Source organism: Numenius arquata, chromosome 1 (assembly GCF_964106895.1).
Source record: "Numenius arquata chromosome 1, bNumArq3.hap1.1, whole genome shotgun sequence".
In the NCBI taxonomy this organism is placed as follows: domain Eukaryota; kingdom Metazoa; phylum Chordata; class Aves; order Charadriiformes; family Scolopacidae; genus Numenius; species Numenius arquata.
This window is the reverse complement of record NC_133576.1, coordinates 9,336,369-9,353,815: the sequence shown is the minus strand read 5'-3', so window position 1 is coordinate 9,353,815 and position 17,447 is coordinate 9,336,369. Positions and strand designations below refer to the sequence as shown.

General features: G+C 41.2%; 1 protein-coding gene across 1 annotated transcript in view; it reads right to left on the bottom strand.

Annotated features, from left to right (window-relative positions):
- LOC141462758 (ephrin type-B receptor 5) overlaps window positions 1–17,447 on the bottom strand; it is a 56,773-nt gene that overhangs the window by 17,223 nt on the left and 22,103 nt on the right. Inside the window, exons 5-6 of the mRNA XM_074144749.1 lie at window positions 7,402–7,557; window positions 4,921–5,259 (exon numbers count right to left, since the gene is read on the bottom strand). Of these exons, the coding sequence (XP_074000850.1) occupies window positions 4,921–5,259; window positions 7,402–7,557 (495 nt within the window). The remainder of the gene's footprint in view (window positions 1–4,920; window positions 5,260–7,401; window positions 7,558–17,447) is intronic.

Genomic DNA, 17,447 nt, shown 5'->3' with positions numbered 1-17,447 from the left:
AAGAAATACCGGTCTGAATACAGCATGGAAATTTCCTTCTTTATGTGTTTAATATCTGAACTTCATTTTTAAAATGTCCTATGTCTTTTCCACAGACTTGAGTTTAGTTCTAACCCTTTCTCTAAATACTTTAAAAATGTCTTGGGTTGTCTTCTGTAATAACCTTGCACTTCTTGTGGATGAAGAGTACTTTAAAAAGGCAAATTAGTTATTTTCACTCCCTTACCTCTATTATTACTACTTTTTGTGTATGGGTTCCACTCATGCCTAATAAACAAGGCATGAAAAAATCCTTTATGACACAAGGTGCTGTGTCCTACTATGCACCTCCTATTTCTACCTGCTCATAAAGTTTCCGTCTTCATTTAAGCAGTTGCTGAAACCTGAAATGTGAAAACAAGCACATTCATGCTGCAGAGATAGGGCATAGTAAAAAGAGAAATCAGAATAGTTTCTTTTTGTGGAGTGACCACAGAAATTTTTATCAAGTCCTAGTCATAACTAGGTAAACCCGCTGAAAACGGCGAAGTTGACAAACATCACTAAGGGAAAAATTAAAGCTTAAGAGTACTTTTGTTGATCCTATCTAAGAATAATATGAAACAGTTAAATTCTTAGGGATCATCGCCAAGTGGTCAGGGTTGGCAATTAGATCATAAATAAACAAACAGCTTGTTACTTTGAAAATTAATGCAGTTCATTCAGCAGACAATGAACACAGAGCTCTCACTCCACTTTCTTTACCTGCTGGTTTTAGCCTGGCAAAACACAGTAGGATGTACCTTTTGATGGCTCTCTTTTTATTCCTTTCCTGTTTTGATCAAGAAAATGCCTTGCCTGTGTCCCTGCTTTTGCCAGCTAAGTCTACTGGACCCTTTTGTCTCTCTTTGGAAAAGCAAACATCTTCAAGCAACTCATCTATTTCCCATCATAATGTCCTAATCATACTTGGCATTTAATTCTTTTCCTCTTCTCACACCATTTCACCTGAAAATCTTCTGTCAGGTCCTCTTAAATTTCCTGGCACTACCCATAGCTGTCCTTGTCCCCATTCAGCCTCTTACGCAAGCCTTCAGACTGTCTGGCTTTAATTTCTACAGTTCTACAGATCTTTTAGTATTGCCAGATCCCACTGCTCTGTATCCATCTATGTAGAAAGCTGCTACATATCTTTTCACAGGTACAAGGCAACCTGGTCACATAACCTTTATCCTCGCATACCTCCATTGCTCTCATAAAGTCTGGATTCAGTTGGAAAAATCTACTTGCTTTTAAAAGTCTGAATAGATTTGCTCCAGCATTTGAGTTTTTGCTGTCTTTATCTCTTCCTCTTCTTTCTAGGAATGTAACAACTGCCTGAATGAATAAATTCAGTAGTGTTTCTCTGGCAACAGATATTATTACACGCTTCAGTGGAAGGTGTAAGAAAAAAAATGGATAGATATTTACAGCCGTCGACAGAGAAAGTTTTTCCACAATCCTTTAAATGAAAATCTGACTTCTGTTGTAAGACATGGGAAGAGATTATTTATTTACCCTGGTAAGTACACTTGAAGATGTTAAAATAATCATTAAAATCTTAGTCAGATTTTTTTTTTTTAACAATATGGTTGAATTTTTGCTTTCTTTGTGTCAGGTTCCCTTCTGTGAAGCAGCATAACTCCACTGCAATTAAGTAATAGCCTTTCCTCATGCAGTCCATGCTATCTGGAACAGCCTCCCAACATCTTTCTATATATCCTGACACCACTTTAGGTATTCACCCTCAGTAATTCAAACCTGAGCCGAGAGCAATTCCCTTCTCTCTTGTCTCATCTCTGGACAGTATTTTCCTTCTGGTAATTTGCATATAATATTTGCAGGTCATACTATTACTATCCAAACAGGTTTTATTATTACTATCCAAAAAGGTTTCAGATGCTTTTTGTTATGGAAGGTTAGGTATTACTATATTAAGTGAAATTTTTCAGTGCCAACCCTCCTTATTCTATCTTCAAACACATAGTCATTGAAGAGCAGAAACATCATAATTAGGCTACCACAGAAAAATGTGATTGTGTAACCAAAGGATCCTATCATACTTAGAAGCAGGGCTAGCAGATTGTTAGGGGTAAACAAACTCTTAGATGAACAGTGTTTTGGAGATGATAGAGAGAAAATAGATAGCAGGGGAAAAAGCAAAGCAGAACTGTTCCAGCACATAATATTGTTTAAGATATCTCTAACAAAGGGGTAGAGGGTGGGAAGGAGGACTTTTTTGATCAGCAACTGGAAGAAGCGAGATGCATGAGTAAGCAGAATATTGAGAAACTGCCAGGGCTGGAGGGTCTTTCTTTGGTCACCTTTAATTCAATGGAGAATTTTTTTTTTTGCTACGGCCATTTATTCTGAAAGCTTATCTTTCTCCAGTTTGCTTTTTTCACACTCTTCATGCCTTCCTGCCCCCTCTTGTCTCTTTCAGAACATAAGATTCTGAAATGTCTATTTCTGCTTGAATAATAGCAATAGTAATAATAATAATTGTTATAATAGCACAATAACAACAACAATAAGCCACGCTAAAGTGAAAAGCTGCTGAAGGGATTGAACGGAAGGGGTACAGATGAGACAGGCCACGTGACGGAGGAAGCAGGGCCTTGTTAGTATGAGCTGTCACTATGAATCGAGGGCAGCTCATCTCAAGCTCATTCCTAACGATCTTGAAGAAGAGCAAGGAAAATAAAAGCAAAACACAAAAAGAAGTCATTCAGTACACATTGCTGTTTAAGAACGTTGGCCTCCCCTGAAACTCCCTCAGTGCACAAGAGAGGCACCTTAAAGAGAGACACCCAACACACCCAGAGACACCAACAGACACCTGGAGGAATAGGAGTGGTGAGAACAGTCAAACAGAAGCAAAAGAAGAGGGTAGATTTGTTGATTCCAGGTAGGAGAAGCAGCAGCTACTCAATTAAATTACCTCAGATAGCGGTGAAGAAGGCTGAGATGAGAAGCATGAAGAAAGAGAACTCTTTAGGATGTTAACAGAACACCCACCTGTCTCCAGCAGAAGTCAAAGGAACTGCCTGGAATTACCATACAAATTACCCAGCCATATCTTCTACTGTAAACAAAAACTGATCACCCACTTGCAGCCAGCCTCTGAAGGGGACCGTGTATCCTATACATGCTCTCCTACTCAGTGCCTGTCAGGCAAAGATTCAAAGGGAAGAAACAGACATTGTCTAACCCCTGGCATCTGCTAACAGTAGGAAATTACTTGGGGTGTATATATATTCCCTTACTTTCCACAGCATAGAGGCACAAATTAAAAGATGTGATTTAATCAAGATCATGATGTCACATCTGGTTTCACAGCATTTCTCTTGAGTTTTATCAAAGCCTTTTGCAAGGGTTTCCAGAACTGCACTGTGGAATCTCATCAGGAATTTGTCTGAGTTTAACATTTACACATCTCTAAATGTTTACAGATATTTTCTGTCACTCAGTTCAAATTGTTCCCCCTCTTTCTCCTCCTCGTCACTTTACTCCTCATTATATCCTCTTAAACAAACTGTGTACAATTCCTCTCCGTATCAGCTTATACGTGCTTGTAAAGAACATATGCCCAGTCTCTTATAGTTGACATTTAGCAGAACTGTATGCCTGTGTGCATGTGGTTCTCTCCAGCTCCAGTCCTTGAATATGATATTTACAGAAAATCAGAATTTGCTTGATGCTGTTCTCCATTTTCCTCTGCATTTAAGCCTTCTGTATGCTATCTCTTCCCTTCCTTTGACTGCCCACACAAGCCACTAGTATTTTAGTTTAGTCATTTCTGCAGTTTAGTTCCTAGTTACAAGGATCACAAGACCTTTGGCACAACCATACAACACATTTCACTATTTCTACCATGTAAAAAACAAACAAACAAAAAAAAAGAAGAAAAAACCCACTTTGATTCCTATTGACAGGAGATTAATATTCCAAGACTACTTATCAGAACAGCAAGGTTGAAAAGCCAAGGACAAAGTAGAAGAAAATACATGGCATGCAGAAGAACCCAGAGTAATTTCAGTGAAGTAGGAAAGGTGATTCTGCTTCTGGATCCTTTATCAAAATTTCAGTTAACAACTCTCCAAGAACTGTAAAAAGTGTAGTTTTCATATCCTTTTAGAACCACAGGGCCGCACAGTATTAACACATCCCATCCCAAGGTAATGTATATTTAGGTGATGAATATCTGTATCTTTAACTGTATCTTCATCTTTAGACAGTGCCTATCTGTCTCTCCATGTCCCACTTCCTCACTTTGATATGCAGCAAGGCAAAGGTGGACAGATTTGATGAAACTCTCAATACTACTTGTTAAAGTGCAGTAGAGTATGAACTGAAATGAGGAGAATGGATGGTGGTGTATAGGAACAAGAAAGGATGGAAAAACAGAGTATCTCAAAATACAGAAAGACAATATAAGACAGTATAAGAACATTAGGTGGAGAAGAGTAGGATATAGAGAAGCTGAAGAGAAAATGAAGAAGTCCTCTCCAAGTGCTGCTGTGGCAGGCTGATGCTCACAAAATCCCCGTCAAACCCCGATTGTGTCTCCTGTCTTGCACAATGAAGCACATGCTTTGTCTGACCCACAGAACTCCATCACCCATTACTGTGTTCTCCAGGGCAGCTTCTGTCCCTACAACTCTTCTCCATATACAACCACATTAGCTGCTAAGCTCTGCCAAGAGGGAAGAAAGGAAAGCACATTCAGAGAAAGCAGGAATGAGAAGGGCAGAAGTGAAATCATGGAACTAGCAGGGCAATATAAAAAAATGCACAACACACAAGTAAGAAGACAAAGCTCCAGGACTCAAAAGATAAAAGCAAATCAAATGAGAGGTAGAAGTGAAAATTTTGCAGACTTGGATGCAGGGGTCTCCTCACCTGACTGGCTGGTGCTGACATTGATGGCGGCATAGTGGGGTGCTTCTGAACTCAGTTCAGTCACCAAGTTGACAGCCTGGATCTCAAAGGTGTACTGCACACGGGCCAAGAGGTTGGAGACTTGCACGCGACTTTCTGTCAGGCCCACTTGGCGCGGTTCAAATTGTATGCTGTCCCCACAACGCACACACGGCCCTGAGGACCCTGCTGGGCACACTTTGCAGATGACATTGAAGAAAACATCCTTGCGGCCGCCCAGGTCCTTGGGGAGTCGCCAGGTCAGGAGCACGTTGGAGCCAACAATTTCATAGCTAAGGTCGCGGGGAGCAGAAGGGATGCCTACAAGATAGAATGAAAGATCAAAATCCCATAAAAGAACAGGTGGGAGGTTGAGGAGGGGAGAAGAAAAAGCAGGGGGAAAAGAACACAACAGGAAGTTGCTTTTTCTTCTCTTTCTTACTCTTCTCTAGTTGTTAATCTGAACAAGGCTAAGAAAAACATTCTTTGCTACATCAAACATACACTTACATACACGAAGGAGCCAACTGTACTATGACATTTTAAAGAAACAAAATTAACAGCAAGGGGTTTTGTTTCATGAGTGTGACTTTCACTTTTCCCCAAAGAACAGCCAGCGTTTAGGGAAATTCCAAGCCTTTGAAACTTTAAATTTTGCACAAGTTTAGCAAAGATACATCTCTACTGAGACCTCTAATTCTCTCCTCTGGCACCAAATATCTCTGAACTCTCTCAAACTTCAGTTAGCGTGTTCCATCTATTGCAGGAACTGAATATCAGTTTCCCTATGATTACTCCTGCTGCCAGCCAGATTCCTGAATGGCATCAGGAGTAAACTCTGACAGCTGAAAAACTGTCTGTTCTGCTGGCACAGAGGAAGTGAAGAGAAGGAAGAAAACACAGAGGGTAAGAAGATGGCATGGGGATGGGAACGGGACAAGACACTGGAGCTAGAAAGTTAAAAGCTCAGACAGGTGAAAATAAGCAGCAGTGGTGCATTGCTAAGCCTGGGCATAGACATCAAGCAGGACTGGAAGGGTAGGGATAGAGAGGCTGAACTCAGTAACAGGGACGGGCAAGGGAAACATGATTTACAGAACATTTCCTTCTGAAGGCTGTAATGAAATCTAATAATCCTCATTCTCACCATTCATCTATAGTCAAGAAATACTGATGAAATATTTCTCTGGCTAACACTGATCAATATAAAGGATGACACCCTCTGTTAGTACAGGTGGACGAGACCTTTGTGGGGGATCTCTCCCCCCGCAATCCAGTTCATTGCTGGAGCATTTGAGTATTTCCAATAGCTGTATCTCCCTGCAGACTCACATTTCGTGTTGTTAAAAAAAATAAATTATGCTGGAAAACTGCACACAGAAGACTGTTTAAAAAATGTATTACTGACAAGATGAAGCATTTGTACATCAGGAAATGTCCGAATTAAATTTTCTCTTGTGATCTTAACTGGGCCATTGAGCTTTTGCATCGTGGTATATATAGCATTTAACCACATGATCACATACTAGTTTTCCCTGAGAATTCGTATCAGTCAATGCAAAGGATAGACAACTGCTCAGGAAAAATAATCACCATGAAGTAAAGATTGCTTGATGCTGCTGAAGATGGATTCTGTGCAGTATAGAAAACAAAGGATTACAGAAAAAACCCATAATCACATTTCCTAATTCCTGAGTGTTTAACTTCAGAGCCATAAAGTATTTGCAAGATGCTTTAGAAAGTTAATTTTTTTTCCCTGTTGCTTCCACAAAGTTTAAGGGTGATGTTTGATATATTATTTAAACTATGTTTTTGATTGCTAATCACTAACCTTATTTCATTTTCTGCATCTAATTATTTTTTCTTGAGTTATTAATATTCATAATCAACGACTGTGAAAAGTCCTAAATGATGAGAACCACAGAGAAGCAAATGAAAAAATTATTTTCCCATAAATAAAATTTGCAGAATTTGAATTCTGTGCAGTAAATACGGTCTTCACACTTTCAATGATAAAGGGAAGAAAATATTGGTTAACTCCTTCAATGAACAATATCTACTCCATGTATGAAATTAGTTTAGCATTTCATGAGAAATTAGTATATTACTCTCTCATTAGAAGTCTTATTTACTTATTTAAGGACTTATTTAAGGCTGCACGAGTCATCTAAAATTTGGCAATTTTCATTTCAGAGCATCTAGTATTGCAACACACCAGTATTCTCAAAACACAGTTTCACCAATGTATCAACATTGTAAAAAGCATGTGGGAACACTTCTGCATTCTCATCTACATTCAAGGAGTAGATATACCCTTGTAGTCAACTGGAGGGACAAATGGAAGTTTTGGGTTATTTCAGATGTCCTGAGGAGAGGTGACTTGCAATTCCCCTGAATCATTCGGGCACATTCTCTCTCATTAACTTCCCTTCTTGCTTTCAAACTCTCCATCCAAATACTTACCAGTGCAGGGAGCATCAGAATTGTCCGAAGCAGATCGATAGTAGCGGTTCTGACACACACATTCACTGGAACCTGGCAGTGGAGCGTGGCTGTGTGCAGGGCATGGATGGCAGGGCTCATCTCCCACAGATACTTTAAAGAAACCAAGGGGACAGGCTAGGAGGAGGAAAATGAGAAAATCAAATACAGAAAACTCATTAATTCAGATTCCAGAAACAATGCAATATTATTTACATTTAACTTGTGCTGCCGCTCTAGGGAGAAGTTACTACATAGAGTAGCTACTACTGTTTTTGTTGCTTTATGGAGCATGTATTGTTAAAGTTGCAATTTCAAAACAGTTTATTTTATTCTACACTTATACTGGCAGATGAAAGCAAATGAGTCCAGAGACAGCTCTGGCCATCTGAACTAATTGTCTTCTCATTACTCACTTAAAGAGCTTTAGCGTTGGAGAAGCCAAAGAGCATAGTCATGTGATCTGTATGGAAATAGCCATAACAGTTACAGGTATTATCCACACCTCCTTCTCCCCACCCAACACAGCAACAAAAATTGATTTTTTTATGCTGCCTTCAACAGTTTCATTGCTCAAAGTAATATAAGCTACCATGGCTGATTTTGCATCAAAATCAGAAACAGGCACTCAGATTGGCAGTCCTGTTGATTTCCTGTAGGTCTGGAAATCTCCCAATAATGGATAAAAGCCTCTTAATTTAGTCAAATTTAATCTGCAAATGGATAGGAACATGCCTATGCAAAAAGCTGAAACAAGGATGGAAATCCATCCTACAGTGAAAGAAAATGAAAAAAAAAAAAAAAACCAGCAAAAGCCTTATTAACAAAATGGGAATATGGCACATTCTAGGTTTGGAAAAGATGCTATACTGAATTACCTAACAGAAGGTGCTTGGATCTCACATTGAAGTGCTAGGATAAAGTTTTTACAATTTTTATGTAAGTTTTATGTAAGTCTTCTAGAGCTGATTTTCTATATAAATAGATTCAGCTTGATTTTATGGACTAAAAAGCTCAGGTGGAAGTTCATTTGTGGACTGACATTTGGTTAGCTAACTTCAAAATAAATAAAAAGCATTCACAGAGAATGGGAAACTGTCAGATAGACCCCAGATGAGCGTTTGACGTCAAAAGAGACAAGGGATACACTCAGGAGAAGAACTGTCCTGGTGATTACCATAAGCAGAACGTTTCAAAGGATTGTGGATAGAAAAAAATTACATAAAAAACAAAAAATGTGTAAGAGAAGAACACTGCATACAGGTGTTAAAATGAAATTAGGGTATTTAATGAATGTTCCAAAATGGAACGCCACACCAGTAGCTGCAGAATTAGCCCATCTGGTTATAGTTACTGGGCTTGCAGGCTTTCATCTCCAATAATAATTAGTTGGAAATGTTTCTGGATGCTGAATGGTCACTGATGGATCTTTCTTAACAAATAAACAACTTCAAAAATAGAGCAGGTTGCTTATCTAACCTTCTTATTACGTGTTCAATTCCTTTTCTTTTGGGTTTTCAAAGCCCACTGTAGAATTTTTGATGTATACTGTGGGACTGCAGGTATGTAAACCTTACCAAAGCTGAAAAGGTTACAGCCACAGTCCAGACATAACAGTAAATAACATCTGTGGAGTCCCATCAGCTTTACGCCTGTTATATTACTTCCTCTTCTCTGTCAGAGGCCTTCTTGGCTGCAGTGTAATCTCTACATGTACTGTGTTAAGAGTGATAAGTCCTGGAACAGGTCAGACTATAAAAGGGACTTGAATAACTCTGAATGATAGCTATTAGGTAAGAGAACACTGATTCTTCCCAGCACTCTGAAAATGACAACATTCAGCGTGTCATACATTGCCATATGGAAAGGAAGGGGGAAGAAGAGATTGCAATTTCGCGTATGATGGGTGATGGTAAGAAAAGAGCAAATGCCTTTGCCTTCAGGCCTTTATCCAGCAGAAAATAAAATTATTCTCACCTGGAAAGATCTGTCCCTATGTTCCTACGGACAAAAAAGTAAGATTTTGTCCACTTTATTAATGATATCTCTTTCATGCAGTTTAAAGCTCTGCTAACAGCCACAGATGTAGAATATAATTTTCACATTTCTTGGCAAATGCACCTGTACTGAAACTATGAGAATTATGAATGGGAAGTTCTCATCCAACTCACTGTATAGTCATTCATCCAAAATTTACCACTTTCAGGGATCTTCCTTTATTTATTTCAAATTTAAGAATACTGAACTGAATGTGAACATCTTTATTTTCTTACGAGTCATTTTATTTCATCCCTTTTTTCTTGTATCAAACCCCTTCTCAAGCTTTTATCAAGGTTTAGAATTAACGGCACATTCATTCCCACTTGTCAAGGTACACCCTGGAGAATGGTTCTTTTTCTTCATTCAGTACTAGAGCCTGACATCAAGTCAGGGACAATGACCTTGCTGCTAGTCACACTAGTGAAAAAGAACAGATAATGATAATGCCTGCAGTCTATGTGATGCTCAAAGGAAATCTGCGCAGGATGTAGACTTTCCCCCTGCAGTGCAAAAACATGCTTACCTTACAAGGGTAGCGTTAAAAGAATTTGAGTAGATTAACCTCTAGCCCAATTGCAAATCATATGGAAAGCTAGACAAAGTTGTGAATAAAGAAGAAGAATTTGTCTAGTATTTAGTAAATAAAATTTATTTTAAAATAAACATGGTTGCATTTAAAATAAACAAACATTTATTTTCACATGGTGCTTTGAAGTCTACCGGCAACATGCTGCTGAGTCTGGGGATGCAAGGGTGAGGTTTGCAGGGATGGCACACTGTTGATGAGTTAGATAGAGGTATTAAGCAGAAGTGCAATGTTGCGGGTTTTACATAATGGAACGAACATGTCAGTGGCACTACCACCTAAGTAAAGAAAGACAGTTTATATAAGGCAGAGTAAGTCTATTGCTTAAAAGGCCATGCAAGAGTTCATGAATGCTCCAAGTGACCAGAAGCATTCAACAGCTGCTTATAGAAACCAACCAACCAACCAACCAACCAACCCACGCAGCAAGAATACAAACTGTTGTATAGGGACGTGGTGTCTGCTAATGGATAACAGTGTTAACTACTCATACCGCAGATGTAGTAAAATACTATAGAGACAATACTTTGGAAAAGGTACCCGTAACAAATACTAGAGATCAAATACTTCCAGATAATTCTTTCTTATTTGCCTCACAAAATCTACTTTCTTCATCCATGCACCATGCTTGCCATTATACGCCTCCACCACGTGCAAAGGCAGGTTACTGCTGTCTCCCCTAGCACTGCCCAGTGTGCTATGCTTTTCGTGCTGGCGGTTTCTTGCTATCTATTCTCTCTCTTACTTTTTGAGCCAGAATCAAGTCTTGAATGTAATCCCAGAACTGTAAAAGTCAGTGAATGAAGAACAGTTTATTTAGGCTGAAGAGTAACAGAGCCTGAAAACAGGTGACTTTACAGTAAATTACAGGTCTAAATAAGAAGAATGCTTCCACCAGAGGCAGAAGGCTTCTGAGAAAAACTTGCATTACAAACAGCAAACAAACAAACAAAAAAGCCTAACCACATTTAACAGGGAACCTGGCCCAATTCTGGAGAGATTTTGTGATACAATTGCCATTGAGTGCAAAGCAGCAGATTCAACGTAAACATATCTTCCCCTCCCAATGTCTCCAGGTCCAGTATGCCCTTGTCGTGTATTTAACATAAGCAAAGTGTGAAGCAGTCACATAGGCTCATTTATAAGTATTCCACTACAGCTGAGTAAAATGCACAAATAAAATTCCACTGCAGCTGTTGCACCAACAAACAAATTTCAGTAATATGTCTCTGTCGTCACATGTTCCCTCCCTTTTGGGAGAAGAGGGGGAATGTCTGTCACTTTGGCTATCATGTTCCTCCTCAGTGACCCAAAGAAACAGATGACAGAGGGGTACAAACAGTAAGATAAAGTCTCCATTAAGATGTGTAATTTTTACAAGATTACTCAAGTACAAAAAAAACCCAAAACACTGACTATGACGGTTAAATGGTTTTCTACGCAAAAAGCCAACCCAAAAATGCTACTGCCACATCACAGAGAGAAGGGAGCAAAGGCGGCTCCTTGTAAGAAAAAAATTAAGACAGCAGACTAGTATAAAATTACATGGTGATCCCCACTTATGCAGAGCACAGCCAAGTGCCACTCTCAGGACACCAAGAACATCTCTGCCATATGACATGCAGGCCACATTCTGTGCAGATACACTTGCTAGGCAGCTGAATCCCATCCCCAGTCAATACAAACACTGGAACCTAATGAGCAATAAGGCTCACTTGAAAGCAAAGACCCAAGGCAAAATTCAGTTGCCCATACACTTGAGAGGCCACTGGTATCTATTCTCTCTGTCATCCAGGTGGCATTCCAGTAGGTGATGGGTCTTCTGCTGTTCCTACCTCCTATCTACTAGTCCTGAGTTGATGTCTTGGCTACACCAGGCTGTCCCAGATGCACTTAGATGCTTACATGGGAAAAACTGAATGGAGCCGAGAGGTGGAAGTAGCCTCAAGTTCTGAGGCACTGATTCTCAAGGGGCACTTCAAACACCCTAAGATCTGCTGGAGGAGCAACACGGCAAGGCATAAGCAACCCAGGAACTTCCTAGAAAGCAACAGTCACTACTTCCTGATCCAAGAATAGAGGAGACAATGGGGAGGTGCTATGCTGGACCTCATGCTCACAAACGAGGAAGGGCTCCTTGGTGACATGAAGCTTGAAGGCAGCCTTGGCTGCCGTCACCATGAGATGGTGGAGTTTGAGATCCTGAGAGGAGTGACCAGAGCAAAAATCAAGCTCACAACACTAGACTTCAGGAGGGCAGATTCAACCCCTTTGGGGATCTGTTTGGAGGAGTCCCGGGGGATAAGGCCCTGGAGGGAAGAGTGGCCTCAAAAAAGCTACATAATGTGCAAGGCTTAACTCCTCCAGGTGCAAAAGCGGCCCATACCAACAAGCAGGAATTCAGGAAAAAAATGCCAGGAGGCCTGCATGTTTGAACAAGGGGGCTCGCAGCTAGATGTAAACCACAAAAGGAAGGACACAGAAGGTGAAAGCAGGGACAGATAGCCTGGCAGGAACATAGTGGCACTGTCTAAGCAAGCAGAGCCACAGGTAAGAAAGCCAAAGCTTACCTGAAATCACATCTGGTAAGGGATGTCAAAAGCTAGAAGGGCTTCTCTAAGTACATAGGTGACTAAAGGAACGATTGTAGTGACTGTGAGAGGTGCCTGACAACTAGAGGAAAATAAACATCACTACTGTATTCAAGAAGGGCATGAAGGAGGACCCAGGCAAATGCAGGCAGCTCAGCTGTGCTTTGATCCCTGGGAAAATGATGGAACAACTAATCTGGAAACCTCTTCCAGGCACATGAAGTAAACTTGCTGAGGGTGCACTCTGTCCCCTCATCCAGGTCACTGACAAACATGTTGAACAAGAATATCCGCATGGAGAACACAGTATGGGCACTAAGCACTGTCTCCCATAATAACCTCATAGGCAACCTGATGAAGTATGGGCTGGATGAGCAAATGGGGAGGTTAATTGAAAACTGCCTGAACAACTGAGACCAGAGGGTGGTGACCAGTGAAATCAAGTATAGACAGAGGCCAGCACCTAGCAGTGTACCCCAGGGGTCAATATCTGGTCCAATACTGTTAAGTATCTTCACTAATGACACCAATGATGGGGTAGAGTGTAGTCTCAGCAAGTTTGCTGATGATACAAAACCGGGAGGTGTGGCTGAAATACCAGTGGGTTTTGCTGCCATCCAGAGGGCCTCAACAGGCTGGAGAAATGGGCTGACAAGAAACCTCATGCAGTTCAACAAGGGGAACTGCACAGTCCTGCACCTGGAGAGGAATAATCCCATGACCCAGTATATGCTGGGGGCTGACCGCCTGGAAAGCAGCTTTGCAGAAAGCATCATGGGGGGGTCCTGGTGGACACCAAGTTGAACAGGAGCCAGCAACGTGCGCTTGCTGCAAAGACAGCTAATGATATCCTGGGCTGCATTAGCCAGCAGGTCGAAGGACGTGACCCTTCCCCTCTACTCAGCTCTTATGAGGCCACACTTGGAGTCCTGTGTCGAGTTCTGGGCTCCCCAGTACAAGAGAGACATGGACATACTGAAGAGAATCCAGCAAACGGCCACAAAGATGATTAAGAGACTGGAGCATCTCCCATAGAAGGAGAGACTGAGACAGATGGGACATCCATCCTGGAGAGGAAAGGCCTTCAGGGTTCTCATGAATGTGCACAAATACTTGAAGGGAGGATGCAAAAAGGGCCAAAACAAGCTCTTTTTTGTGGTGCCCAGTTACAGGCCCAGGGGCAATGGGCACAAACTGAAACACAGGGATTTCCTCTGAACACAAGGAAACACTTTTTACCATGAGGGTGACCAAGCACTGGGGCAGGCTACCCAGAGGGTTGTGCAGTCTCCCTCCTTGGAGATACTCAAAAGTGTTCTGGGTGTGGTCATGAGTAACTTGCTCAAGTTGACCCTGCTTCAGCAGAGGGGATTGGAGAAGATGTCCTTCAAAGACCTCTTCCACATCCATCTATTCTGTGATTTCCCTTAAATATATGCACATTAAAACTTGTGGATAGATCCTTGTGGTCTTGGCTGACCTACTGCCAGATCTTTCACCGCATACATGATTGTGGGTGGACACGGAGCAATGAAGCAAGTTCTTGACTTTAGGCGACATCTCATTTCAGATGTTCAGAAATGGAATGGGAATAGGATTGGCCGGTTCCCTCTGAGGAAGGAACCTGAAAAAAGAGTTTAAAGGAGACAGAGAAAAGTATAAAAAAAAGTAATATGGAAGAGACTTACCTGTCCAGTTCAACTGACATGACAGAAATGGCCGCTGAAGAACTATGAAGTGGAATCTGGAGCAACTTAGGAGGAAATATCTCTCCATGGTGGTTATTTTTGTATTGTCTAGTGAAAAAAGTGAATCACTACATAAACCTATAATGTCACGCTGGTATTTCCAGGAGAAATGGCAGATACAGAGAAGGGATCATGATTTGAAACTCTGATTCTGCCCCTGGGTATGTCTACTTCCAGCAAAAAAAACAGCAAAGTGAAACCATACAGCATACCGCAATCAAAGCTGATCTGCAGTGATTAAACATGATTCACATATTCTCCACCTTCCTAACGAAAAGATAGCTGGGAAAAAAAGGAAAGAAAAAAAAAAAAAGAAAAAAGAAAAATACTATGACCTAATATTCGCAGTTTCTTGTATTTTACATTTGCAATTTTGGCCACTAAGGCTGGACTGTCTACAATAGACACTAACTGGCCTACATGTAGCTAAAGAATGGCCTCCACAGGCACGGACTGCAGCTATCACACACCTTCTGCTTCCATCTAAACCCTGACCCCTGCCTCTGCATCCAGTCAGGGAGCTGTGTACATTCACGAACACCTTTATCCCTTTCCAAAATTGCCTAAGATATGCTAGCTCACTGCACTCAGGACTTTAGCCCACAGATGGCAACAATAACTGTTCCCATGACATGGAACTTTTCCTGGCATTGGCTCAGTTGAGTCACTCTATAAATAGTATATCAAAGGTCAAGTCCAGAGGAAAGAGAAAAAAATCTCCTGGCAATCTAAATAGGCAAAAGCCACTTCCTTTTATTTCAGCAGTTACAGTGAGCCTAGGGCTGTCTTTCCACACACAGACAGAATCCTTCTCTCATTTGTTTCTGAAGGATCCCTTTCTTCACACCATGAGATTTTTCAGTTTTCATGTACCCTGCATTCCCTTCTTACTGCAGATCATGGCATCATGTCCACTTGCTGTGGTCCTACAATCTCTGCAGATGACGACTATGCTCACTGGAGACAAACACCCAAGCTGAAGCAAGCGCTCCAGCACTAGGACTAGCATGTTTTGCTTAGGGAACATCACCATTTCAAGACCAGCCCAGAGAAAGCCTAACAAGAGCAGCTTCTTCTGAAACACCTCTACTGTATGCCTGCAGAACAACTTCACACAAAACAGCAACACCAGTTAAGCCACAGGCCTTGTCACTGGGAATAGTACAACTTCATCATCCCCCAGGCACCAGTACTTTCCAAGAAAACACAGAAAATCACAACATTGATTCGCAATATCCAATGCGAGGACAGAGGGTTGCAGAGCTAGCACCTCAGGGGGCAGAGCAAGCTGCCACTTCCCATCAAGTCAAGGTTACTATGAAAGGAGAAGGCAGAGTTCGGAGTGCGCAAGCGCTTTCCTCTCAGCTTGTCTCAGTCATTTTTCATATCTTGGCACAGTGTCAGAATGCCACAACAGTTCAGCTGGGCACAGCTCATCTCAGAGACACTGACCCAATTTTCCTCAGCTCCCCCCTACAACACTCACCCCTGCGTTGCCTGTATTTGCCTGACTGCTCACTGGAGACAAGTTCCACCCGGGAGGCCAGAGGAACAGTTTCTGACAGACTTCTAACAATAACAAATTTCAAAACCAGCAGAAAAAGTGCTGGAATCATGGAGGAGGAGGTGTGCGTGAAGAAAATGAAAATGGGGAGGGGACAGATCAAGAATCAAAAGTAGAAGAGAGAAAGAGGTACTGAAAAGCTCACTTGGAGAGTAACAGCAGAGAGGAAATATTCCGAGTGCCAAAAAAAATACACGAAAGGAAGAAGGACCAAGAAGGGCAGTTGGAAACTTCAAAAGAGCTTTATGTAACCCCAGCAGTGTTTTTAGGTAATGTTGTACAGGTGACACTGACTTTTTGTACCCAGATATGATTTGGAACTGAGCTGGGACATAGGAAGTCATTTGGAAGAGCATAAAATTGCTTTCTTCTCTGGCATTGGGGTCAAACTGGGAGGGATGGATGGCCATAGCTGAATTTGAGGCCTAGGGAAAACTGGATGTGCAGAGCTACAGAGGGCCTCAAATGAGAATGACTCTACGGAAAGCAGAATCGGCATGGAGATCGCCAAGAGAAGATAACTGGTATGGGCCATGCCACTTGTTGTAACTATATAGCAGGAGACACTTCTAGAATAAGCCCTGAACTGAATCAACTGCAAAGAGGGACGGAGTCTGACAGTTACAGAGAACAGGATGATGGAAAGGATTTAATAATTGATAATAACGTAGAAACATGATTTAGATATTATTGTCTTATAATGCTAGAAAGATGGCATGACTACCAAGTGGCAGACACACCAGAAAAGAAAAAAATCTAAGTAACTTTTTGATAAAACACTGGATTTTTTTCCACCACATACAAGCTTATGACTAATTTGTGGTGATAGAAGTCATTTCTCACTGGGGCAGGCTGTTCCACAGTGACTGTTACTGTGTATCTTGCATCTTGTTCTGAATAAAGTGGGATCAGTCAGAGTTCGAAGCAAGGCATGGTGAGGCCATAGGGCCATAGGTTGATCCAGAGATTGATAGTTTCTACAACTGTTTAGGTGGGGAAGAGACAGTGGAAAATGAAAGAAATATAAGGAGAGAAGAGTGTGGCTTTTGGTTTTTTTTTTTAATGGAAAAGGAGAGCATCAAATCAATTAAGATAAAATAAATGAAGTGACTAAGAACTGTTTCCTGCTGAACCGTTGATAGAAGATCAGTTGAGTAAGTGATTTTTAGGTAAAAGAGGTGGAGCTGAAGCAATTACTAACTAGTTATACATTGGGAAGACTGCCAGGGAATGGGCTGTATGAATTAAAAAAGGCAAAAGAAGACAGGAAAGGTTTGGGCAGGGAAAGGACAGAATATGAGTAGAGCAACCAGTGAATATAGGAAAAGCAGCAAACTATTTGAAAAGCACCAAAATGATGTACATGTAGCAGAATAAGGCTGGAGAAGCTGATGAAAGGAGCAATATGTAAGGAAAAAAAAAAAGCTAATCTAGCACAAACATTATTATCAACTGTGAGTTTACCTCGAAGTTAAAGCTCTTACTCAGGGGAGGCTAAG